Source organism: Notolepis coatsorum (assembly GCF_963971535.1).
Source record: "Notolepis coatsorum genome assembly, chromosome: 5".
NCBI lineage: Eukaryota > Metazoa > Chordata > Actinopteri > Aulopiformes > Paralepididae > Notolepis > Notolepis coatsorum.
The window spans coordinates 155,290,117-155,313,851 of record NC_140169.1 but is presented as its reverse complement, the minus strand read 5'-3'; the positions used below and the strand labels follow the sequence as shown (position 1 = coordinate 155,313,851).

Sequence of the window (23,735 nt, the reverse complement as noted above, 5' to 3'; positions counted from 1 at the left end):
GTATTTCCCGCAGACAGTGGATGATCTGTGTACGGCGTGCGAGTGTGGATGCCGATAGTTAACGGTAATAGATGGTGTCTGCATTTGTTAAATATCGTAGGCGTGTTTGTTTGCTCAGAGAGAGAGAGAGAGAGAGAGAGAGAGAGAGAGAGAGAGAGAGAGAGAGAGAGAGAGAGAGAGAGAGAGAGAGAGAGAGAGAGAGAGGAAATAATGTGGCTGCCGCCTGGCGGAGAGAGACCCACGCTCTACGGAGCACATATTTCTAGTTAAAAGTGTGTTGATTGAATCAATACATCACTCAGTGTGTCACTGTCACGCGATGAACCCGTAGTATGTGGCTGGAAAATTATCAGTTCCCGTTACCCCCCCCACCCACGCGGCGGGAGGGAGTCACAAGTGAGGAGGACACATGTCTTGTTCCGGGGTGTGATGGCAACACACAGAAACAGAGGAGAGCATCTATTATTCATGCAGCCTCTTCTTCCTCCTCTCTCTCCACATTAATGCCAGCATTGTGTCCATGAAGGGACACCGAGGGACGGGGGGTGTCGGGTGTCGGGAGCCACGTCTCTCAGCAGGGCCCCCCCCCGCCCCAGATCCTGTTCTCACCGCGTCGCAACATGGCCGCCTGTCTCACCCACCCCTCTCCCTCCCTCACTCTCTCCTCCTCTCTCTCTCTCTCCGCTCCCCTCCCTCTCTCTCTCCCTCCCCCTCTCCCCCCCCTCTCTCTCCCTCCTCTCTCTCTCTCCCCTCCCCCTCTCTCTCCTCCCTCCCTCTCTCTCCCTCCCTCCCTCTCTCCTTCCTCTCTCTCTCCCCTCTCTCTCTCTCTCCCCTCTCTCTCCTCTCTCTCCTCCACCCCTCCCCCTCCCTCCCCCTCCCTCTCTCCCTCTCCCCCTCCCTCCCCCCTCTCTCCTCCTCCCTCTCTCTCCCTCCCTCTCCCTCCCTCCCCCTCTCTCTCCTCCCTCCCCCTCCCTCTCTTCCCCTCCCCTCCTCCCTCCCTCCCTCTCTCTCCCCCCTCTCCCCCCCCCCCCCCTCCCTCCCTCTCCCAGGACATGGATCTCATCGACATCCTCTGGAGACAGGACATAGACCTGGGCGCGCGGCGCGAGGTGTTCGACCTCAGCCACCGGCAGAAGGAGCGCGCGGCGCGGCGCCAGCGGGCAGGAGGAGGAGAAGAGGGCGCGGCTGCAGCGGGAGCAGGAGGAGGCGCTGTTGGCTCAGCTTCAGCTGGACGAGGAGACGGGGGAGTACATACCGCGCCCTGCCCCCCCGCCCGGCGCCGACGGGACCACCCCCCCGCAGCCGGACAGCAGCAGCAGTGGCAGCAGCAGCGGCAGCCCCCCTCTCGGGGCTACACAGGTACGAGGCGTATAGGGTCGGTACCGTTCACATTTGAACAGGGAGGGAGAGAGAGAGGGAGAGAGGGAGGGAGAGGGAGAGAGAGAGGGGAGAGAGAGAGGGAGGGAGAGGGAGAGAGAGAGGGAGGGAAACAGAGGGAGGAGAGAGAGGGGGGGAGAGGGGGAGGGAGAGAGAGAGAGGGAAGAGAGAGAGATAGAGAGAGAGGGAGGGGGGATGGAGAGAGAGAGGGAGGGAGAGGGGAGAGAGAGAGGGAGGGAAACAGAGGGAGGAGAGAGGGGGGGGAGAAAGAGAGGGAGGGAGCGAGAGGGGAGAGAGAGATAGAGAGAGAGGGAGGGGGGATGGAGAGAGGGGGGAGGGAGAGAGAGGGAGGGAGGAGAGCGAGGGAGAGAGAGGGAGGGAGAGGGGAGAGAGAGATAGATGGAGGGAGGGAGAGAGAGAGGGAGGGAGGGAGACAGAGGGAGGAGAGAGAGGGGGGTAGGGGGAGGGAGAGAGAGAGAGAGAGAGAGGGAGGGAGCGAGAGGGGAGAGAGAGATAGAGGTACCCAGTGGTACCTTTTTCGGTACTTAACTCTTTCTGTAATAACAAACATTTTTATTTCAGTTGTAAAAAAAATAGTATCCAAATTTCTCAATTTCAACATTGTTATTTATTTAGAACCTATTGTTATTTATTGTAACACACACCACACAAAATAAATCGCATGATCATGTATTATGTTTTTTTAAATGTTTAAATATCACATTATCTCGCCATCCAAAGACCCAAGAGATGGGACAGTAATATATATATATATTTGTGGAAAAGGCTCCCTCTTGTCTAGTGATATTGCACTCTTATTACTAAATATGTAAAGGTACCGACATTTTTTACCAATTGATCTAGCTCTAGCATGAATCGGTACTCGGTAGTAGTACCAATGTAATTCGGTCGGTACCATTAAAAGTACCGAGTTCGGTACCCAACCTCTCGTTGGTTACACAGGTACGAGGCCTGCCATTAGTCGTTTGTCATAGTCGGCCCGCAGGCCACACCCCCTCCAACCTCCTCCCCCTCCCCCGGTTGGGTGCAGCTGCATCGTAACTAGGTAACCGGCTCATCCTGTGTAATTAGGGAAACACAGGTGGCTCTGTAGTTTTGCATCGGGGGTGCAGTTGGCTCTTTCTTTAGGAGCGACTCGGCGGCGGAGAGCCTTTTGTCTCGAACTCCACACTCGCATGAGATTCATATTCATATCTGATCTGATGTTCTGAGGTTTTGTGAGATGAACGCGGCGTCAGTTTTTTAATGTATGTCCCTGGATGTTTCCTGTAGGATGTGGGCGGCTTCGCGGGAGAGGAGGGCGACGCCATGTCGTTTGATGAATGTATGCAGCTCCTGGCAGAAACCTTTCCCCTGGTAGAGGAGGCGACGGAGGTGAGAACACTGACTTGACTGAGCGATCTGTGGTATTGTAGTAATAACATATATACCGTATAATATAATAATAATAACAGATAGTAGGGCATACAGACCCGCCTCATCTGCACCTTTGTTTACTATTTATTTTTTCACATTTTTATATTAAGATCTCATTTTATTGCCTATATTTATGTCTTTCTACTTTCAATCAATCAATCAGATTTATTTATAGAGCACATTTAAACATGACACATGTCAACCAAAGTGCTGTACAGAGGGTACAGTAGATACACATAGATACATCATAGATACATCTAGACAACAATCACATCTCAGTTTTATGGTTTTATGGTTTTATGTTTTATGTTACAAGCAAACACACAGGAAAACAGGACATGAGTCAGTGAACATCGAGAAAAGCTAATAGGTAGAAGTGGGTTTTTACTATTTACTATCACCCTGCCCATACCTGTACCTCCCCTCCCCCTGCCGCTATAACACCTGAATTTCCCCCAAGGGGATCAATATCTTATAAGTCATATCAAGAAAAAAAATCGTACATAACTGGTGCTGAACCAAGAGAGACCGTTGTGTTTATGTTTATGTATCCACCACACACAAAGTAAACATGCTTTTATCTCTATTTATTTCTGTTACACTCCTCCTGTGACACGTCACGTCTCCCGTCGCTCTAACGTGTAACTCCTGTGTTCTAAAGCCTGCCCCCCCCGCTCGCCTGGAGACCCGCGTCGCCGCGCCGACCCCCGACAGCAGCCGCCGCGCCGTGATGCCCCCCGAGCAGCCGGCCCTGCCCCAGGCGCCCCTACTCCCTGCCCCCCTGATGCCCCTCCTCCCTGCCCCCCTGATGCCCCAGGCACCCCTCCTCCCTGCCCCCCTGCAGCCACAGAGGACCTCCCCAGATTTGGAGCAGGCCTGGATGGAACTGTTGTCCCTCCCAGAGCTGCAGGTATAAAATACACACACACACACACACACACACACACACACACACACACACACACACACACACACACACACACACACACACACACACACACACACACACACACACACACACACACACACAAACCTATACACACACTCCTAACACCTACACACACACCCCTATACACACCTATACACCTACACACAACATATACATTTGAATACTTTATTTGGTTCCACAAATTATATTACATAAACAGGGAATCAAATGTATCGGGGCCAAGCAGCACTGAACACTTAAGGGACACATAGCACCTCCTTCTCCACGCGGCTAAGCTGCCAATAATAGCAGAGAGAGACAGAGCAATATTTGGCAATTTGTTTGGCTTTTCTTTTAGACATTGCAGCAATTCTCAGACCGGTCATGGTGCATTTGTATACATGGCCAAGACTTCCGAATACAAGTACACTACAGTATATCTACACCCGTATTCAAGGTCGGCCATCACACTGAGCAGTGGTTGGTATTTGATACACTTGTCCCGGAAGGCCTGGTCCATGTACAGATCAAAGGCACAGCCTACTTCTATGACCAGCACCTCCCCGTGGCTGGTGTCAACAAAAACAACATCCGGTGTATTTGGTATGTTAGCAAAGACATCGTTGGTAAGAGCAAACCACTCTGTTTTACTCTGGCATGTTTGTACATTGCTGCACTAGATGGTGATATGTTCCGTACCGCATCAGACACAATGTCCACAATACGGTCATGACGAGCGATGTACAGGTGTTTGTATGCATTACATCCGTTTGTTATGTGTGCAATGGATTCTAGGTGTTGTGAATCCTGATGGTTTAAACAGAATGGACTGTGAGTTTGAGGATACCAAGTGGACAGATTGTATTGAGTGGGTAATACCTGCAGTCTTGCTTTGATGGTAAATTAAAAAACATCCTCACCAACAGCGGCGTTCTTAAACAAACACACATATACCTACACACCCACAAACCTATACACCTACACACACACAACATATACACACACCTATACACACACACCTAACACCTACACACACCTATACACCTACACACACAACATATACACACACATATACACCTACACACACAACATATACACACACCTACACACACACAAACCTATACACTTACACGTACACAACACATACCCACACACCTATACACCTACACACACCTATACACCTACACACACATACAGCTACACACACAACATATATACACACACACCTACACACCCACACACCTACACACACACCTACACTCCCACACACCTATACACCTACACACACCTATACACCTAACACACACATACAGCTACACACACAACATATATACACACACACACCTACACACCCACACACCTACACACAACATATACACACACACCTAACACCTACACACACACACATCTATACACACACACACACCTACACGTGCGGTATCTACGACCTCAGTGGCTCGTGTGGCGGAAGAACAAACACCAGAGAATGCGTCGCTGGCAGCGGTCAGACACTGCAGGACAAGATCACTGTACTGTTGTCTCCCTCATCAGCAGTGTTAATTTTGGAAGATCACCGGTTCGAGCCCCGGTCGAAGCTTCTGTCGGAAAGTGGTGTTGTTGTCCAGCAGGGGGCACTCTGTCCTCTGGACTTGTCAGTAACAATGCCCCTGTTACAGTGATAGGGACACTGTACAGCTGCGAGTGCCGTCCTTCGGATGAGACGCTAAACCAAGGTCCTGACTGAATTCGGTCGTTAAAGAACCCAGGACGCCTATCACAAAGAGTAGGGGGTTCCCCAACGTTCCTGGCCAAATTCCCAATCAGGTCTCTGACATCAAGGCCACCTAATTATCCCTTCCCCTTAATTGGCTGATATCAATCCCTGTACCGTCTCAAAATGGTACTCAAGTAAAAGTCAGAGTATCTGGCTAAAAACACACAAAAGTTTCTACTTTTAAATGTACTAAAAAGTTAAAGTAATTTATTTTTTATTCCGGGGCAATGAAATGTTCCGTTTCGTCCTCTTCATCACTCGTACTATCGTTTGGGGCCATCTTCTGTAGCTCGTCACTCTGACTGTCTATTCTTCTGATAGCAGGTGTTTAATCAAAGATCCCGCTTTCTAGTCTTGCACAAGGACCAATCATTTTCCATTGATGGGGATTTGATTGGCTGTTTTTAAATAAAGTGTGGCCGCGGGATTAATAACGTTAACGTAAATTTGGCCAGAGAAACAAATATATACGAATAAAAATGGTTGGACCTGCGAGATTTGTACTTTGTAGGTCTGCATTTTAAGCAGTAGGTAGTAGGGGTGTAACGGTACACAAAAACCACGGTACGTACCTCGGTTTGGAAGTCACGGTTCGGTACAGGTTTTCGGTACAGTGGGGGAAAGTTTGGCTTTCCATGTTCCACTCAGGGGTGATGTAGTGTGCAGTAACTAATTGTACTTGTAGGGCTGTCAACGAATATTCTATATTGAAATGAATAATCAACTTGTAAAAAAAAATATATATATATTATTATATTAGAATGTGAAAAAAACAGCCCCCGGTGGGCGTCGTTAATGGTTAACATACCGTTGTATTCGTTCGGTACACAGCCGTTCGGTACGGTATGGTACACACTGAAACGGTTCGGTACCGATACCCCTAGTAGGTAGGTATGAATTATTATGTATTGACAGTAAATAAATAGGCCCCCCCCCCCCTCCCCAAGGAGCCACTTGATTCACAACATCTGTGGTCTCAGACGACTTATTCAACACGTGTTTAGATCAGTCTGGTCAAGCGGAGTTGGAAGTAGGGCTGGGCGATATGGCATAAAAATTAAATCTCCGTTTTTTTTATCGGTTTTTTTTTCTTGAAAACTAGAAACACCAAGGAAATCATTCAAATAACCTTTGTTTTTATTTGACACAAAAAAATTATCAAACCAAGATGAATTTCAAACCTAACTTTCACCAATCTTCACTTAAAAAATGTATAATAATATATATAAAAGGTTACTCTTGATCAAACAAAAATGAATGTCCCTATTGGGATTAATAGTGCAATAACTTGCTTTTTCACCAAACTTCACTTAAAACAAATAAAAGGTGCCTCTTGATCATCAAACAAGAATGAATTTCCCTATTGGGATTAATAAAGTGCAAATCTAAGTTCACCAAACATTACTTTTTGTCAAATAAAAGGTGACTATTAAAAAAAAGTTTTTTTGTTTTGTTTTGAAAATCGATAAAAAAAATTCAAAATCGTCCTAAATCATTCATTCGAATGAATCGATAAAATCGGTTCACATGCTTTCGAGCAACACTGTACTTATTGTACTTATTTTATGCCTATTCTTATGTCTGCATTTTCTACATAGCACTACTTTTATTGTCTTTTTATACCTATTCTTATGTCTGCACTTTTATTCTGTCAGCTGTATGCACATTTTATGCCCATGTTCATTTTGTGCTATTTGCTGTGGGGCACTTTGGGCTGCATTCCATGTGTGAAAGGTGCTATATAAATAAAGTTTTTATATTATTGTTATTATTATTGTTATTATTATTATATTATACTATACTATATTATATTATATTATATTATATTATATTATATTATATTATATTATACTATATTATACTATATTATATTATATTATACTATATTATATTATACTATATTATATTATATTATATTATATTATACTATATTATACTATATTATATTATACTATATTACATTATATTATATAGACCACTGATTTTAACAGGTAGAGCTATTATTTTAACAAACAAAAAAATACCACTTACTGCACCTTTAAAGGGGAACTATCTTATAAATGGCCTTTTTTAGTGTTTAGCATTGTTTCCTAGCTATGTGGACTTATATTAATATGATCTATGTCTCTAATTCGCATATTGGCGCATTCTTCCAATTCTCCTCTCACAATATTCACCCTCACTGAACTGAGTCATCTGAACATGTGCTGATCTGTGATGTCAGAGAGACTCAGCTGCATGAGTCTCACACACACTCCACACAGTTCCCACCGTGGTTGGAGCCCAGGCTCAAAACGGCTTAAGATCTTGAGGTAGAAAAATGCTGTTTTTGAGGACTTGATTAGAAATACAAAACAATGAATAAAAAAAAATTTAAAATTACAGAGGTGTTCCATAAACTCACAGGAATTGTGTAAAAGTGCCCAAATAGTGAAAGAAATAGTAAAATAGTTCCCCTTTAATCTTTCCTAACAGTTTCCTCTACAGTTTCCTGTTCTGTCAAAGCTCCACCTCTTGTCTGACTCGAATTACAGGAACTAAACATCACAGTTGCTACACTCCTCTTCGACCGCCACTGAGATTCACATGCCTGCTGTAAAAGACTCCAGATAAAACCCACAGCTCGTACTGAAGGAGTAGGACTAGCTTTAGACAAACACAGCAAGGAATAGTGATCAAACAGTGACTTCAACCAGCTGCTGACTGAATCTAAGTAAGTTTATAACAATTGTCATTCAAAGTGAAAGTAAACTTCAGGGAGCATTTCAGAGGAACGAGTGTTACTGAGAGACAAAATGGCTTCGTCTCATTGTGAAGAGGATCTGTCTTGTCCCGTGTGCTGTGACATCTATAACGATCCTGTCGTCTTGTCGTGTGGCCACAGCTTCTGTAAAGCCTGTCTGCAGCAATACTGGAGAGACAAAGAAGACAAGGACTGTCCATGTTGTAGGAAAGTCTCTTCAAGTTCAGATCCTCCTCGTAACTTTACTTTGAAGAACCTGTGTGAGGCCTTGAGGGAGAGAAGCCAGGGAGCTCCAGCAGGTCCAGAGGTGCTCTGCAGTCTGCACGTGAGAAACTCAAGCTCTTCTGTCTGGATGACCTCCAGCTCATCTGTGTGGTGTGTCAGTCCTGCAGAAAACACAAGAGCCACAACTTCTGCCCCATAGATGAAGCTTCGGAGGATTACAAGAAGAAGCTCCAGGCTCCACTGAAGACCTTGCGTGACAAACTAAAGGTCTTTAATGAAATCAAACACACATGCGACCGCACAGCAGAACACTTGAAGGTCCAGACCCTACACACAGAGAAGCAGATTAAGGAGGAGTTTAAGAAGCTTCACCAGTTTCTCCACGAGGAAGAGGAGGCCAGGGTAGCTGCACTGAAGGAGGAAGAGGAGCAGAAGGGTCAGCCGATGAAGGAGAAGATTGAGGGGCTGAAGAGAGAGATGTCAACGCTTTCAGACACGATCGGAGTCGTAGAGCGGGAGCTGAGAGCTGAAGACGTCTCCTTCCTGCAGAACTACAATACCACACTGAACAGAGCTCAGTGCAACCTGCCTCGTCCACAGCTGGTCTCAGGAGCGCTGATAGACGAGGCCAAACACCTGGGCAACCTGGCCTTCAGAGTCTGGGAGAAGATGAAGGAGAGGGTCAAGACTCAAGAGGAACAGGTATAACATTGTTCTGGGTTCTGAGAGCTTCAGCTCAGGAGAACACAGCTGGGAGGTGGAGGTGGGAGACCATCCTTACTGGTCTATAGGTGTAGCTAAAGAGTCTACAAGAGACAACAAGAGAGAGGGGCTACAGACATCACCACAACATGGTATCTGGGCTCTACGTTATAGGAGTGGTGAGTACTATAATGTTCTGGGTCAGATCCTCACAGTGAAGAGGAGCCTCCAGAGGATCAGAGTACAGCTGGACTATGACGGGGGGAAGCTGTCCTTCTACGACTGATTGATTGATTGATTGATTGATTGATTGATTGATTGAAAACTTTATTAACAGATTGCAGAATGGGTACAGTACAGTACAGCTCAATACATACAATTGTTAAGGGGATGCAGACCAGAGAAAGACTTTCGTCTTGTTTACATCAGGGTCCCCCATTTTCAATTCATCGTAACATATATGACATACATGACATACAGATAGACAGTACTGCTCCATCTATACATTTATGACATACCAACGACCCTGAAGACATGACTCACATCTACACTCATGAACACAGTATAGGAGAGGCTGGTGATGCCAAACACCCTGATATAAACATCTGCCAATCAGAGGTGTCTCTCTCTGTGATATAGTCATGACAGTGTGTTTGTGTGTGTTTGTATAAAACCCTGTTGCACACACGGGGCCACTGTAAAAAAGAAATGTTTTTTTCACTGGAAATTCACTGTATTATTTTACAGGTTACTTTTGTTTTTCTACTTTAAGTGTAAATGCCATAAAAATACAGTAAATTACGTTTTATCAAAATATAATCTGTATGTAATCTGTAAATGTATTTGATTTGACTGTAATTTGACAGTAAGTATTTGGAAACCATTGATGCCAGACATTTACCGTTTTCTTGCAGCTTTTTTTCTTACAGTGCTGGCATAAAGATAGATAGATAACCACATGCTAGTAATTAGAAGAAGAAATAAATATATAGAATAAAAGAAGAAAAAATGTTGCTCGACTACATGTGTGTGTATGTGTATGAGAGAGAGAGAGAGAGAGAGAGAGAGAGAGAGAGAGAGAGAGAGAGAGAGAGAGAGAGAGAGAGAGAGATCAAAGCGGTGTTAGGACATCGTCTGCGAGGTCGAGGGGTCACGCGCACACACTCCCCAACGCATTCTGTTCGCTGCATGGAGGAGGGAGCGACGCCGGAGTGGAATCGGTCGACCGGCACAAACTACATTTCTCTGAGCGTTCTTGATTCCAGTTCAGCGTTTTGCAAATTAGTACATTTAATTTTTATTTTATAAATATCCTCAAACTAAATCCTCAATTTGAATAAAGTGATTAATCTGATTAAATTTGTCTTTTTCTTTTATTAAATCAACTTTCTTTTATGAATATAACTCATCAGTTTTAATACTATAATTTTAGTGTAGTGCCTAATCTTTATCTGCAACTGTGAAGAAAACCCCCATTGGTTTAAACAGAATGAATAAAACACATAAAAAAGATATATATATATAAATAAATGTATTAAAAATAAAAAATTCAAATCTTGATTTAGAATTCTAATGCCAACGTAAGGAACGAAGGTCCGAACGTTCGAACGTTTGGGCTCAGCCCTAGTGTGTGTGTGTTTGTTTGCGTTTGCACGTGCCTGTAGAGCAGTGTTAATTTTGGCAGCTATTTTCATTTTAGTTTTAGTCTTAGTCATGTGTCAAGTGCTCCTTTTTCGTTTTCATCATATTTAGTCATCTGCATTTTCGTTTAGTCAGTTTTAGTCAACTAAATGTCTGAGCATTTTAGTCTTAGTCAGTGTTAGTCTCGATTTTGTCTTTTTTGTTTTTGTCTAGATTTAGTCGCAGAAAACTGATGATTTTTGTCTAGTTTTCGCTAATGAAAAAAAGGCATTTTATATTTTTATATTGTAAATAATGCAATTCTATTTATTAAGTATAGTCTAGCCAAAACCCTATCAGCTGATTCACAATAAGTTCAGTAGAAGGCTAGAAGCCCAATAGTAACCAAACATTCCTTGAAATGGTCAATAGATTCAGAAATAGTCAGACATGGAATGGAACATATTCTGATTTAAATAGCTTAATTTTTTTTAACCAACAAAGGAACATTAGGATAGTGTAAATACACAGTACACACTGATTGCAATTCTCACTGGGACCTACTGTACAAATTTCACACACGTCACACACACATTCCCTTTTGTCCCTCGAGTCGTACCGTAGATTGCTGACGTCACTTTAAACTTAAAATGGCGGCCATCAGAGCATTCGGCTAACAACATTAGCTTAGCGAACCTGCCACCGCACTTCTATGTGCATAAAGTGTGGTAACAAAATATCACAGCCCCTAAGACTGGGAGCGTTCTAACCAGGGTTCGAATTATCACCTGAGAGCTATGGGGGCCCCCTGAATTTTTTTTATACTATTTTTTTTCCTGAAATTGTGGCTGTTTTTGAAGTCATATTTAGAGGAATATCTCATTAGGATTAGTCTAATACTAAGTAATAATGACATCACACAACAGTCTAATCATTAGACTATTGTGTGATGTCATTATTCAGTCTCATTCTTAACAATCAATATTTGTTCATTTTCTTACTCACTTATATATAATGCCATATTTACTTATTTGTAGGGATGTCCGATATTATCGGCCGACCGATATTATCGGCCGATATCGGCAGTAAAATGTGATATCGGAAAATATCGGTATCGGTTTAAAAACAAAAAAAAACAATAACAATATTTGTTATATATATATCCAGTGAAATTATTAGTTACCTGAAATTATTCAGTTTTTTAGATGGGGAAACCCTGCATATATCGGTATCGGTTGATATCGGTTGATATCGGTATCGGAAATTAAGAGTTGGACAATATCGGAATATCGGTATCGGTAAAAAAGTCAATATCGAGCATCCCTACTTATTTGCATTTTGCATCTGATAAAATACAACAATTTAATTTAAAGAATTAGACAAAATTTATGAACTTGAATTAACATTTATTTGTCTCTGCACTTATAAATCAAAAACTAACAAAATAATCGAATGGAAAATAAATAGTTGTATGGCACAACAGCAGCATTTATCAGGATACAGTGTAACATTATCATCTGATAATAAAATGAACATAAAATAAATACTTGTATAAATCTAAATAAATTATGTTTTTTTTCATCTCTGTGGCAATGTGCTCTATGATCTGTGCACAAGAATGATCGGATCGGTGAGCTGGCCCGACTGTCGCACCGTTCAACTCATTAAGTGTCATAAGGGGGTTCAATTTGGTGAATGGCAACCTTTCTTTAGCGACAGTATATGCTGCCCTGAATGAACTGGCTGTCTTCTTGAGCAAAGCAGATGTGATTTTGCTAACTTTTTTTGGAAGCACTTCCTTCTGGTTTTGACTTTCTATTTCTATAGCTCTATGAGCAATGCTATCACTGTGCAAGTATATTTTCTTCCTCAACTTCTTGCTCTGAGAGCTAGTCACAGTCCCATTCATCCACTGCTCTGCCAAATGGGCTCCAAATGATTTATTTAACAATGTCTTGGCGTTTTTACATGGAAGGCTGAATGAATGAATGAAAATGAATGAATGAATGAAAACTTTATTTAACAGATTGCAGAATGGGTACAATACAGTACGGCTCAATACACACAATTGTTAAGGGGATGCAGACCTGAGAAAGACGTTTGTCTTGTTTCCATCAGGGTCCACAATGCATCCCTCCTTGGCAAATAACCAGCTATATTTATTTTTCCAAAAGTTCCACTGACTCGGACCCCAGCATTGTGGTGGTTGAGTAGCAGCACAGTCCAGTCCAGGTCTAGTGGTGGAGACTCGGGTTTGGCAGTGGCAACCGGCGCGGTAACAATAACAGGTGCACTGCGCACAGGAGCAGCAGAGCTAACACTAGTACTAGCACTAGCAGTGTCAACTTCAGTGACAGTAGTGCTGCTAGCTGCTGCACTAACAGCGTCAGTCTTTGGCCTTTTTATAAAACCAAAGCTGTACAGCCTTGCGGCGGGTTGAGCCTTTTTTTGGCGGTATGTGGCGTACTGTAGTGTTTATGTTTTCAGTTGCAGGACACGGACCGGCAGCTTTCTGTTTACAGCAGCTGCTTGCTGCTTCTTCTTCACTAGGTTGGAGTAGCGTTAAACTTATGGGCGACGCATAGCGGCTTGGAGGTGAAATGCAGCCTATTCCACAACATTAATTACTCTGTTATTTTAAAAACTGAAAAGAAAAATATGATCTATTAACAATTTATTTAGGTAACATAAATAATACTAATTTGTGCATAAAAAAAAAAAAAAAAATTATATAATTTTTTTGAGAGACCCCCACAGGGGGTCTTGACTATGGGGGCTCAGACTCTAGCTATGGGGGCTGAGCCCCCATTGGCCCCCTCATAATTCGAACACTGGTTCTAACTCTACTGAGCATGTACCCAACATTATATGAAAAATAAAAAGTCATTACGACGTTTTAGTGCACTTCAAGCGCTAAAGGGATTCATAACTTATAGCAGGGTCAATCTCAGTGTTAGTCAGGGGTGCAGTCGTAATATGGGCCAAGGCCAAACGCCACGTGCATGCGCGCTCCCGCGCACACGCGCGTGCACGCGCATACATGTTCCCTCGGTTGCGCACAGAACAGATGATACTACTTGTCTCATCCTTCCAGTTGGGAGATCAAGCAACCCCCCACCTACAGGGCTTGTATTTGGTTGTCGGTATCCTATTATTATGCAAAGTCTAGGTGATAAGTGCCGGCGGCCGGGGTATACAGCGCGACGAGTCATTTTTGTGTCGTCGCGCCGGCACTTAGCACCTAGACTTTGCATAATAATAGGATGCGTGCACTTCTGCCTCAGTGACGAAGTCCAAACGTTGTTTGACCGCGTATGCCCAGCACTGCACCCCTGATGTTAGTACTCGTCTGTTTCTTTGCTTTTCATACCTTTTTAAGTGTACGTGGTCTTGTCCTTGTTGTATCCATGTGTAATGTTGATAGTAGTGGGTGTACACAGATGAAAGAGAGCAAGTCTGTGTCTGGGATATAGGTCCCGACTCCCAGGCTATTAGCCTAGCCATCCTCTCAGCCTCTGTCGTCTTAAATTTATGCTATGTTTTTTTGGTAGAACTGTTCGGCTGTGTTAAGAGAGTAGCAGATTCCGTTCATGGTTATTGGTATAAGCTGTAGTCATGAGAGACCTGGGACATGGTTTTTAGCCTCACGTATGTTATGTAGCTTGGCTTTTAGCCATAAACGCTGCTGAGCTTAACCCGGAAACGGAAATGGGAAATGCTGAAATAATAACGTGACTTATTCTAAAAGTTATAATAATTTTGTCTCATCTTGTTTTAGTCAACATAAATTAAGAGAGAATTCGTCAGGGTTTTTGCAAACTACATTTTTGTGTCCTCAGTTGTGGTCAACGATATTTAATTAATAATTTAGTGACGTTATCGTCACATGGTCTTCAATAACGTGACGTCATGTCTCGTTGTCGTCGCGGGAAAAAGCTTCGTTGACGAAGATCTTTCGTCATCAATTTCGTTGACAAAATTAACACTGCTCATCAGTGTGTGTGAATGGGGGTCTCACTTCCTGTTGTCTCCCTCTGCAGTGTGTGTGAATGGGGGTCTCACTTCCTGTTGTCTCCCTCTGCAGTCTGTGTGAATGGGGGTCTCATCACTTCCTTGGGTAGGGGGGGTGGGTGGGGGACACTGTACAACTGTACAAGCAAAACTGTACATTGGAATATTGACAACCATACTTGGTCATTTATTGTACATTGGAGGGGGTTAGGTTAGGACATTTACAGGGGCCAGTTTCGAATTGCAGTCTCCCGTAGGTGTTCTTTGAAAGTGGTTTTGAAAGTGGGTAGTGATTCACATTCCTTTACAGCTTTGGGTAGGGCGTTCCACATTGATGTGGCATAATTGCGAAATGTGTTTAGTCCCTTGTTTGAGCCGAATCTGGGTTTAACATGATTTGTGGAGCTCCCTCTGGTGTTGTGATCGTGGTATTCACTGACCTTTGGGAAGTAATTTGACATGTACATGGGTACCTTGGTCGTGTAGTGTATCTTGTAGACCAGGCCCATTGCAAGTTACTGTACTCTGCCGTCTACTCTAAGCCATCCTAGTTTGTCAAAGTGGGCAGGGGTGAGGTGGGTTCTAGGAGTAAGGTCAAGCAGTAGTCTGACCAGTTTGTTTTGAGATGTTTGTAATTTTGTTTTAAGCGCCTTTGAGGTGCTTTGGTACCATGAGGTGCAAGCATAGTCGTAGTACCCTTGAATGAGTGCTCCTGCCAGAGTCTTCAGGGTGTTCTTGTTTACCAGAGAGGAGATCCGGTACAAGAATCGAGTTTGTTGGTTGACTTTTTTTATTACATTGGATGCCATTTTGTCACAGGAAAGATTTGCCTCTAGGATGGAACCTAGGTATGTAATTTCATCTTTCCTTGTGACAATATTGTCACCCACTGTAACTGAGAAGTCGTCGGTCTTGCTGAGTTTGTTATTTGAACCGAAGAGAATGGACTCTGTTTTGCCCATGTGTAATGATAGTTTGTTATCAGCGAGCCATATTCCATATGCATCTCACTTCCTGTTGTCTCCCTCTGCAGTGTGTGTGAATGGGGTTCTCATCAGTGTGTGTGAATGGGGGTCTCACTTCCTGTTGTCTCCCTCTGCAGTGTGTGTGAATGGGGGTCTCACTTCCTGTTGTCTCCCTCTGCAGTGTGTGTGAATGGGGGTCTCACTTCCTGTTGTCTCCCTCTGCAGTGTGTGAATGGGGCTCTCACTTCCTGTTGTCTCCCTCTGCAGTGTGTGTGAATGGGGGTCTCACTTCCTGTTGTCTCCCTCTGCAGTGTGTGTGAATGGGGGTCTCACTTCCTGTTGTCTCCCTCTGCAGTGTGTGTGAATGGGGGTCTCACTTCCTGTTGTTTCCCTCTGCAGTGTGTGTGAATGGGGGTCTCACTTCCTGTTGTCTCCCTCTGCAGTGTGTGTGAATGGGGGTCTCACTTCCTGTTGTTTCCCTCTGCAGTGTGTGTGAATGGGGGTCTCACTTCCTGTTGTCTCCCTCTGCAGTGTGTGTGAATGGGGGTCTCACTTCCTGTTGTCTCCCTCTGCAGTGTGTGTGAATGGGGGTCTCATGTAGTAGTAGTAGTTTATTCAGTCATCATCTCACACAATACAATATGCACAATCATTTAACAATATTTGATTTTTTTTTTATCTATGTCTGAAAATTAAATTAAATAAAAACATTTATAAAATATATATATATATATATATTTGATTTTACAGTGACTGAAAAGGTACAGACTGACGCATAATGCTTATACATGCCCATCCTATATTCTTAACAAAATTAAGACTCCAAAACAGTATTCTAAAAGAAAATAGCAAAAAACCTTCACCTTTGTAGTTTAAAAAAAATAGCTTTACAAACCATTTTCTTAAAAAATCAAAAGTGAATGACTCATTCTTAACTGTATAATCAGCATTGTTCCACAAGTTAACCCCAATAATAGAAATACACCTCCTTTCTTTCAGCTTTTTGAACAGTACATTTACAAATATCTCTCAAATCATATATTCTGCAGCGTGTGTGTGAACGGGGGTCTGGAATGCAGAGGCAGGTGCTTCCAGCTCATTCCACTGCGATTATGTTTCTAACGTGGAGATTACTCGGAGCGGTAAGGGGCGGGGGGGCCTTGGGAGGTGTTGTGTTCTCGGTAGCCGGTAAGATAAGATAAGATAAGATATTCCTTTATTGATCCCCTTGGGGAAATTCAGGCATCATAGCAGCATGGGGGGGAGGGGGGGGGTACAGGTAGTAAAACAACAACACAGTGTACAGGTAGTAAAAACAACACAGGCAGTGTAAACAATTTGGTCAATATGGTCAATATAATTTACTATCTGAAGAAATATTCACATTATTCACAGTGTCACATAAGGTGCAGTATGCATAAGGTAGTGTTATAATTTACTACTACTACTACTATCTACTGAGTATACATTATTCACAGTATCACGGTATCCACTGAAATATACATTATTCACAGTATCACAGTATCCACATAAGGTGCAGTAAGCCTAAGGTAGTGTAGGTTGTCCTCCTTGGGTTCCTATAAGTCCCAGGTCAATGTCTGGTAGCAGTCGCTGTCGCTGCCCCCTGTTGTGGAGCCTGGAGGATGCTAGTCGCTGCCCACTGTTGTGGAGCCTGATGGCCGCTGGTATGAAGGACTGTCCGAGGCGGTTAGTTGAGTGTCGTGGGGGAATGAGTCTGTGGCTGAATGAGCTTCTCATCTTGACTAGCTCGTCGTAGAGGGGGTGGTAGGGGTTCTCCATGATGGCAGCCAGCTTCCTTATCATCCCCCTCTCTGCCATCACCTCAAGTCTAGGTAGCTCGACTCCCACCACGGAGCTAGCCTTCCTCACCAGCTTGTTGAGCTTGTTGGTGTCCCTTGAGTTGATGTAGCCTCCCCAGCATGCCACAGCATAGAAGAGGATGCTGGCCACAACAGACTGGTAAAAAGACTGCAGCAGTCTGTTGCACACATTGAAGGACCTGAGTCTCCTCAGGAAGAACAGCCTGCTCTGTCCCTTCCTGTAGAGGGCCTCTGTGTTATCCGACCAGTCCAGTTTATTGTTCAGGTGTACCCCAAGGAACTTGTATGAGTCCACCATCTCTACATGGGTGGGTGGGGGGTGGGGGGGCTGCTTTGTAGGTGTGATCTGGTGCTGGTGTCGATGGGTGGGGGGAGGGGTGTGGGGAGGCCACTCTGGTCAAAGCGGTTGAAAAACGAGTTGAACTCGTTTGCACGCTCTGGCGGGCCCTCAACAGCTGTGCCCTGCTGTTTGAAACCAGTGATCTTCCTGACCCCCGCCCACACCTCCCTGGTGTTGTTGGCCTGTAGTCTGCCCTCCAGCCTGTCCTTGTAGCTGACCTTGGCTGCCCTTAGCTCTTTTTTGAGCTCCCTTTGGACAGCCCTGGCCTGCTCAGTGTCCCCTGCCATGAAGGCCCTCTTTTTCCTGTTTAGCAGGTGTTTAATGTCCTTGCTAATCCAGGGTTTATTGTTTGAAAAGCAGCGTACCTTCTTTGTGGGTACGATGCTCTCCTCACAGAACCTGATGTAGTCTGTGATGCAGTGGGATAGTCCATCAATGTCATCACCATGGGCCCTCTCAAACATGTCCCAGTCTGTCGACCTGAAACACTCCTGTAGCTCCTCCTCGACGTCGTCAGACCACTGTGGGACAGACATGGTGGTCGGAGGCTGTCTCTTAATGAGAGGCGTGTATGTGGATACAAGCCTCACAAGGTTGTGGTCTGACTGGCCGAGGGGGGGCAGGGAAGTCGCACTGAAAGCCTCCTTCACGTTAGCATACAGGAGGTCCAGTGTTTTGTCTCCCCTGGTTTTGCAGGTGACATACTGGGTGAAGTTTGTCAGGGTCTTGTTCAGTCTGACATGGTTGAAGTCCCCATTGATAAAAATAAATGCATCCGGGTGTTTTGTCTGAAGCGCCGCGACAGTGGAGTGTATGACGTCACTCGCCTGCGCCGCCGCCGCGCTGGGTGGGATGTAAACAGTCAGAGCCAGGATGTGTGTTATTTCTTGCTGTAAATAGTATGGCCGCAGACTCAGTGCCAATAGTTCAATGTCGGGGGCACAGATACGTTCCTTAATGGTGATGTGCCCCGGGTGGCACCATTTGGAGTTAACAAAGACAACAAGCCCTCCGCCTCTCCGCTTGCCGCTCTGTTTACTCCGGTCGGCGCGCACCAGCGTGAAGCCCTCCTGTTCGATTGCACTGTCCGGGATGTTGTCGTTCAGCCAGGATTCTGTAAAGCACAGTAGGCTTGCCTCTTTGTACTCACGCTGGTTGTTCATCAGGGCTGAGAGCTCGTCCGTCTTGTTGGCCAGCGATCGCACGTTCCCCATAACGACAGAGGGCAGGTAAGGCTTGAATCTCCTGCTATCCTTCCTCCTGCCCTTCACGATCGTGCCAGCTCTATTTCCCCGTCTTCGTATCCTTATTTCGGCTGGAAGATCCCTCGGTGGCTCTGCAACTCTGTCTCGAAGGCAGAGGATAGCCTCCCGCGGGTAAACCAGTCCGCCGGTGTTGTTGTTGTTGTTGTCCTGCCGCGGGTAAACCAGCCCGCCGGTATTCTTGTCCATTGTTCAGCTGTGCTCGACCGAACTTGCCTAACTCAGCTAACTTCACAGAAGTTGTTAACAAATGCCTTAACTTGGTCTAAAGCAACGCACAGTCACTTAGACACCTATTAAGTAAGTATAATCACAAAAATAAATAAGTAAGAAAGTAGTAAACGGGATAAGAAGTAAAGGGTGTAAGATTCTGATCAAACTGGCCAGTATCACGTCTTCGTCTGTTTGGCTCTCCATCCAATTCCTCTGCGTTGTGTACTTTTAATGGTCCTGACGTCTCCGATACTGGTAGATAAGATCCTTATCTCCCCCCGTTAGTGCAATCCGTAAACCATAATACTTCCCCACCTCCGTAAGAATTCGACACTTCGACAACGTGAAATACCTTACAAGGAAAAGCATGGTTTTATTTCTCTAAACAGAAACCTCAGCTCAGATGTTAACAGATGGTATTGTCCTTGAAGAGTATATTTCTAATGATCTTTCGGTGTGTTCATATTATCGTCCTTTTGCTGTTCAGTCCAATAGTGTTCAGGCCTGTTCGTTAGCCTAAAACCATCCTCGTGGTAGCCGAAGCTACTGGTGATGTGCCATTCTCCCCCCCCCCCCCCCCCCCTCTCTCTCGTCGAGAGGAGAGAGTCTCTTCTGGTTTCTTCCCTCTTAGTCTCAGTCAGATTTTAGTCCTACTCGCTCTTGGTCAGATTCTCGTCTGCCTTACACCCGGAAACACCGTCCGACTTATAGATGTTCGTCGTCGCAACGACGGCCCCGCCTTCTGGTTGTCATGCGACGTGTTGTCATGACAACTGCATAACCTTTAACACTAATAAACTCACGTTTCATTAAGATGAACCTCTCTCCCTCATGTCCTGGGAGACAGTACACTCTAATCTCAGATGTTCTTCTAAGGAATTCATAACAAAACCCTCGCTGACGCGGCCTGTGCCTGTGAAACCACTGGTTCCACCACCGTTCTATCACCGTCTCCTGCTTCCATGCACATTTCGATCTACCATTTTAGCTGTGGTCATCTCTCCCCAATCTATACATCACATACATTGAAAAAGCACCGTTTTCTCTCAATCCCCCCTTGATTCTTATCACCCCTCAGAATCATAAGACTACTTGGTTTTTCAATTAATTATACACAAAAATAGACTCATAACAATTAGGGCCCCGCCGTCTGCTGTTTTTCCTTTTGTTTTCCATTACCCGCATCACACCCAAACCAGAAAGGATAAACAACGGTCATGGAGGAGAGAGAGAGAGAGACAGAGAAAAACACAGATTGCAACTTTTCAAACGACACACCTAAACCCTTCGGCCCCCCTATCAGGTACCCCACGTCCAAATCAGAGCGCTCCCTTCCCTCTCTTACAGTACACCTCCCATCTTGGGCCGGTTCCGTCTTCTAGGGCAAGGGCCCCTTTCAGTGACGGCTCCTTTCCTGAGCTGGTCCCCCCTCCAGGGCGCGGTCCCCTAGGCAAAAATGTCCCCCCTGGTCTGCTACTGCTCAGTGTCTCTGGCTGTCCTCTCCACATCTGCTCCTCCACCGCCGCCATCTCCTCTCTCTCGGATGATCTGTGTACCAGGCTGCAGTGCCTGGCCCCTGCGGCTTCCTCCTCCTCCAGTCTGTCTCCTGGTCATCTCCTGGTCATCTCCATCGCTGTCGGTGTCATTCCCCCCTTGAAAGCAGAAACACAACACCGGCAGTCGTCTGTCCATTCGACTTCCCTTGTTTTGCTATTAGTCTACCATGGCTTTGGGCCTGCAGCTCGTTCTCTATATATTTTTTCTCTGCAAGCCCCTATTTGTTCTCTATTAGTCCCCCACCTTCTCAACACCCATATCTAATCCTACAGGGCTGTTCCCTGTTTTGTTGTCTTCCGGCGTGACACCAGCAGCTAAACGATACCCACTCGGCGCTCTACGTTTGTCCCACGGTTGACCCCCAGCGCGCGCCAGTTCTTTCTGGTGACGTGTCCCCTCAAGACTCTGCCTATTTATTAGGTGTGAGAAGGCCCCACTGGAATTCAAACTCCCTCTTTATTCAATTATTAACCCATTCAAATAACTGCACCATCTTTCTGTGCAATTCTTATTTAATCTCATTAGATTCACTATTGAATCACTCCCCCACTCCGCCACTAGATGGTAGTACAGGCCTCTATCTAAATATTCCCCTATGGGTAATGAAAACTCCCCAGCACTACCCCCCCTCCGCCACTAGGTGGCGATCTACTCCTCCTCCATGGTGTTTTAGTTGACGTGTCACTTCCTGGTTCTTTATCTGTTGTTATCTCCTCGTGGTGCTCACGGCCATTTTGACTCGCTCATAATGGCTACTCTCTCAAACAAACAAACGCTGCCCTTCCTTCCACGGCCTAAAAACACAGCTGTTTTTCCTCTCTTTCCTATCCATTATCAGGGGACGCTTTCTCAGACTAATACTCTTGCCTGATCGGACATAATACACACTGGTACAATCTCCTTTCGACTTTCCTTCTGTTATGAAAACAGTCCCGCCATAACAATTTTTCGATCTGATTCAAGCGTTCCCCCCCCCCCTTTCCTCATCTCGCATTTACCCTCCTTAAACCAAAACTGTGCAGCCTGCCTCGTTTGCTTTTCATTCTCTGTAGATAACACCCTCGATTTTCACCATGGCTCTCTGCTCATATTATTACAGCTGGCATTCTCTCTGTCGAACTAGAAATGTTTACGTTTACGGATTCACTATCTGTTCGTTTTTATTTGGCTTGAAAAAATCAAAACAACCGTGTGCACAGTGAACTCACATTTTTGATCGGAGCGCTGTTTCCCCTACAGCGCTGGTTCGCCTCCTGACCGCTCGACTCGCCGCTCTCTCCCAGGGCTGGCCGGCCTTGCTTCGATCATGATTCTCCCACACATTGATGACTGTTGTCCACTGTCGCCCCATTATTGAAAAAGTCTTTATCCGTTGTTCTTATCTCTTGCTTTCTGGCTGTCATCAACAACCAACTGTTCCCGTTGTTTTAATCTCTTGCAAATCCGGGTCCCAACGGCATCAACTGTAAGATTCTGATCAAACTGGCCAGTATCACGTCTTCGTCTGTTTGGCCCTCCATCCAATTCCTCTGCGTTGTGTACTTTTAATGGTCCTGACGTCTCCGATACTGGTAGATAAGATCCTTATCTCCCCCCGTTAGTGCAATCCGTAAACCATAATACTTCCCCACCTCCGTAAGAATTCGACACTTCGACAACGTGAAATACCTTACAAGGAAAAGCATGGTTTTATTTCTCTAAACAGAAACCTCAGCTCAGATGTTAACAGATGGTATTGTCCTTGAAGAGTATATTTCTAATGATCTTTCGGTGTGTTCATATTATCGTCCTTTTGCTGTTCAGTCCAATAGTGTTCAGGCCTGTTCGTTAGCCTAAAACCATCCTCGTGGTAGCCGAAGCTACTGGTGATGTGCCATTCTCCCCCCCCCCCCCCCCCCCCCTCTCTCTCGTCGAGAGGAGAGAGTCTCTTCTGGTTTCTTCCCTCTTAGTCTCAGTCAGATTTTAGTCCTACTCGCTCTTGGTCAGATTCTCGTCTGCCTTACACCCGGAAACACCGTCCGACTTATAGATGTTCGTCGTCGCAACGACGGCCCCGCCTTCTGGTTGTCATGCGACGTGTTGTCATGACAACTGCATAACCTTTAACACTAATAAACTCACGTTTCATTAAGATGAACCTCTCTCCCTCATGTCCTGGGAGACAGTACACTCTAATCTCAGATGTTCTTCTAAGGAATTCATAACAAAACCCTCGCTGACGCGGCCTGTGCCTGTGAAACCACTGGTTCCACCACCGTTCTATCACCGTCTCCTGCTTCCATGCACATTTCGATCTACCATTTTAGCTGTGGTCATCTCTCCCCAATCTATACATCACATACATTGAAAAAGCACCGTTTTCTCTCAAGGGGGTGGGAGCTGCTATGAAAGGCTGCCACTCTCCTCGGCGCCACTCTACCCTTGGAACGTGTTCTTCTTGGAACGCTACCCTTCTTGTCTGGCCGGCTGACGTACGACCATGAGATGACAGACATCAAGGATCTCGCTCGTACCGAGAACATGCCGGAGCGTCGGCTGGGCCGTAACTCTAACCCTTTCACTGCCACACGACAGCCGGTTAACCCTTTCACTGTGACAATACAGAAGGTTAGCCCTTTGCGGAGCTAATGATGCTAATGATGGAGCATCGCCGTCGGTTGTGTGATAGTAAAGGGCTAACATTCTGTCGTGTGGCAGTGAAAGGGTTAAAAGGGGCTGTAAGTGCGAGTATTGTTTTTTT

At 45.2% G+C, this 23,735-nt stretch overlaps 1 protein-coding gene and 1 pseudogene across 2 annotated transcripts in view; both read left to right on the top strand.

Annotated features, from left to right (window-relative positions):
- Positions 1 to 23,735, top strand: part of nfe2l2a (nfe2 like bZIP transcription factor 2a) — a 111,015-nt gene that overhangs the window by 63,987 nt on the left and 23,293 nt on the right. Inside the window, 4 exon segments of the mRNA XM_084315227.1 lie at positions 1,050 to 1,153; positions 1,155 to 1,359; positions 2,671 to 2,772; positions 3,476 to 3,724. Of these exon segments, the coding sequence (XP_084171353.1) occupies positions 1,050 to 1,153; positions 1,155 to 1,359; positions 2,671 to 2,772; positions 3,476 to 3,724 (660 nt within the window).
- On the top strand, positions 8,312 to 9,472 carry LOC311229232 (E3 ubiquitin-protein ligase TRIM35-like; annotated as a pseudogene). Its single transcript has one exon. The product of its transcript is annotated as an E3 ubiquitin-protein ligase TRIM35-like (transcript).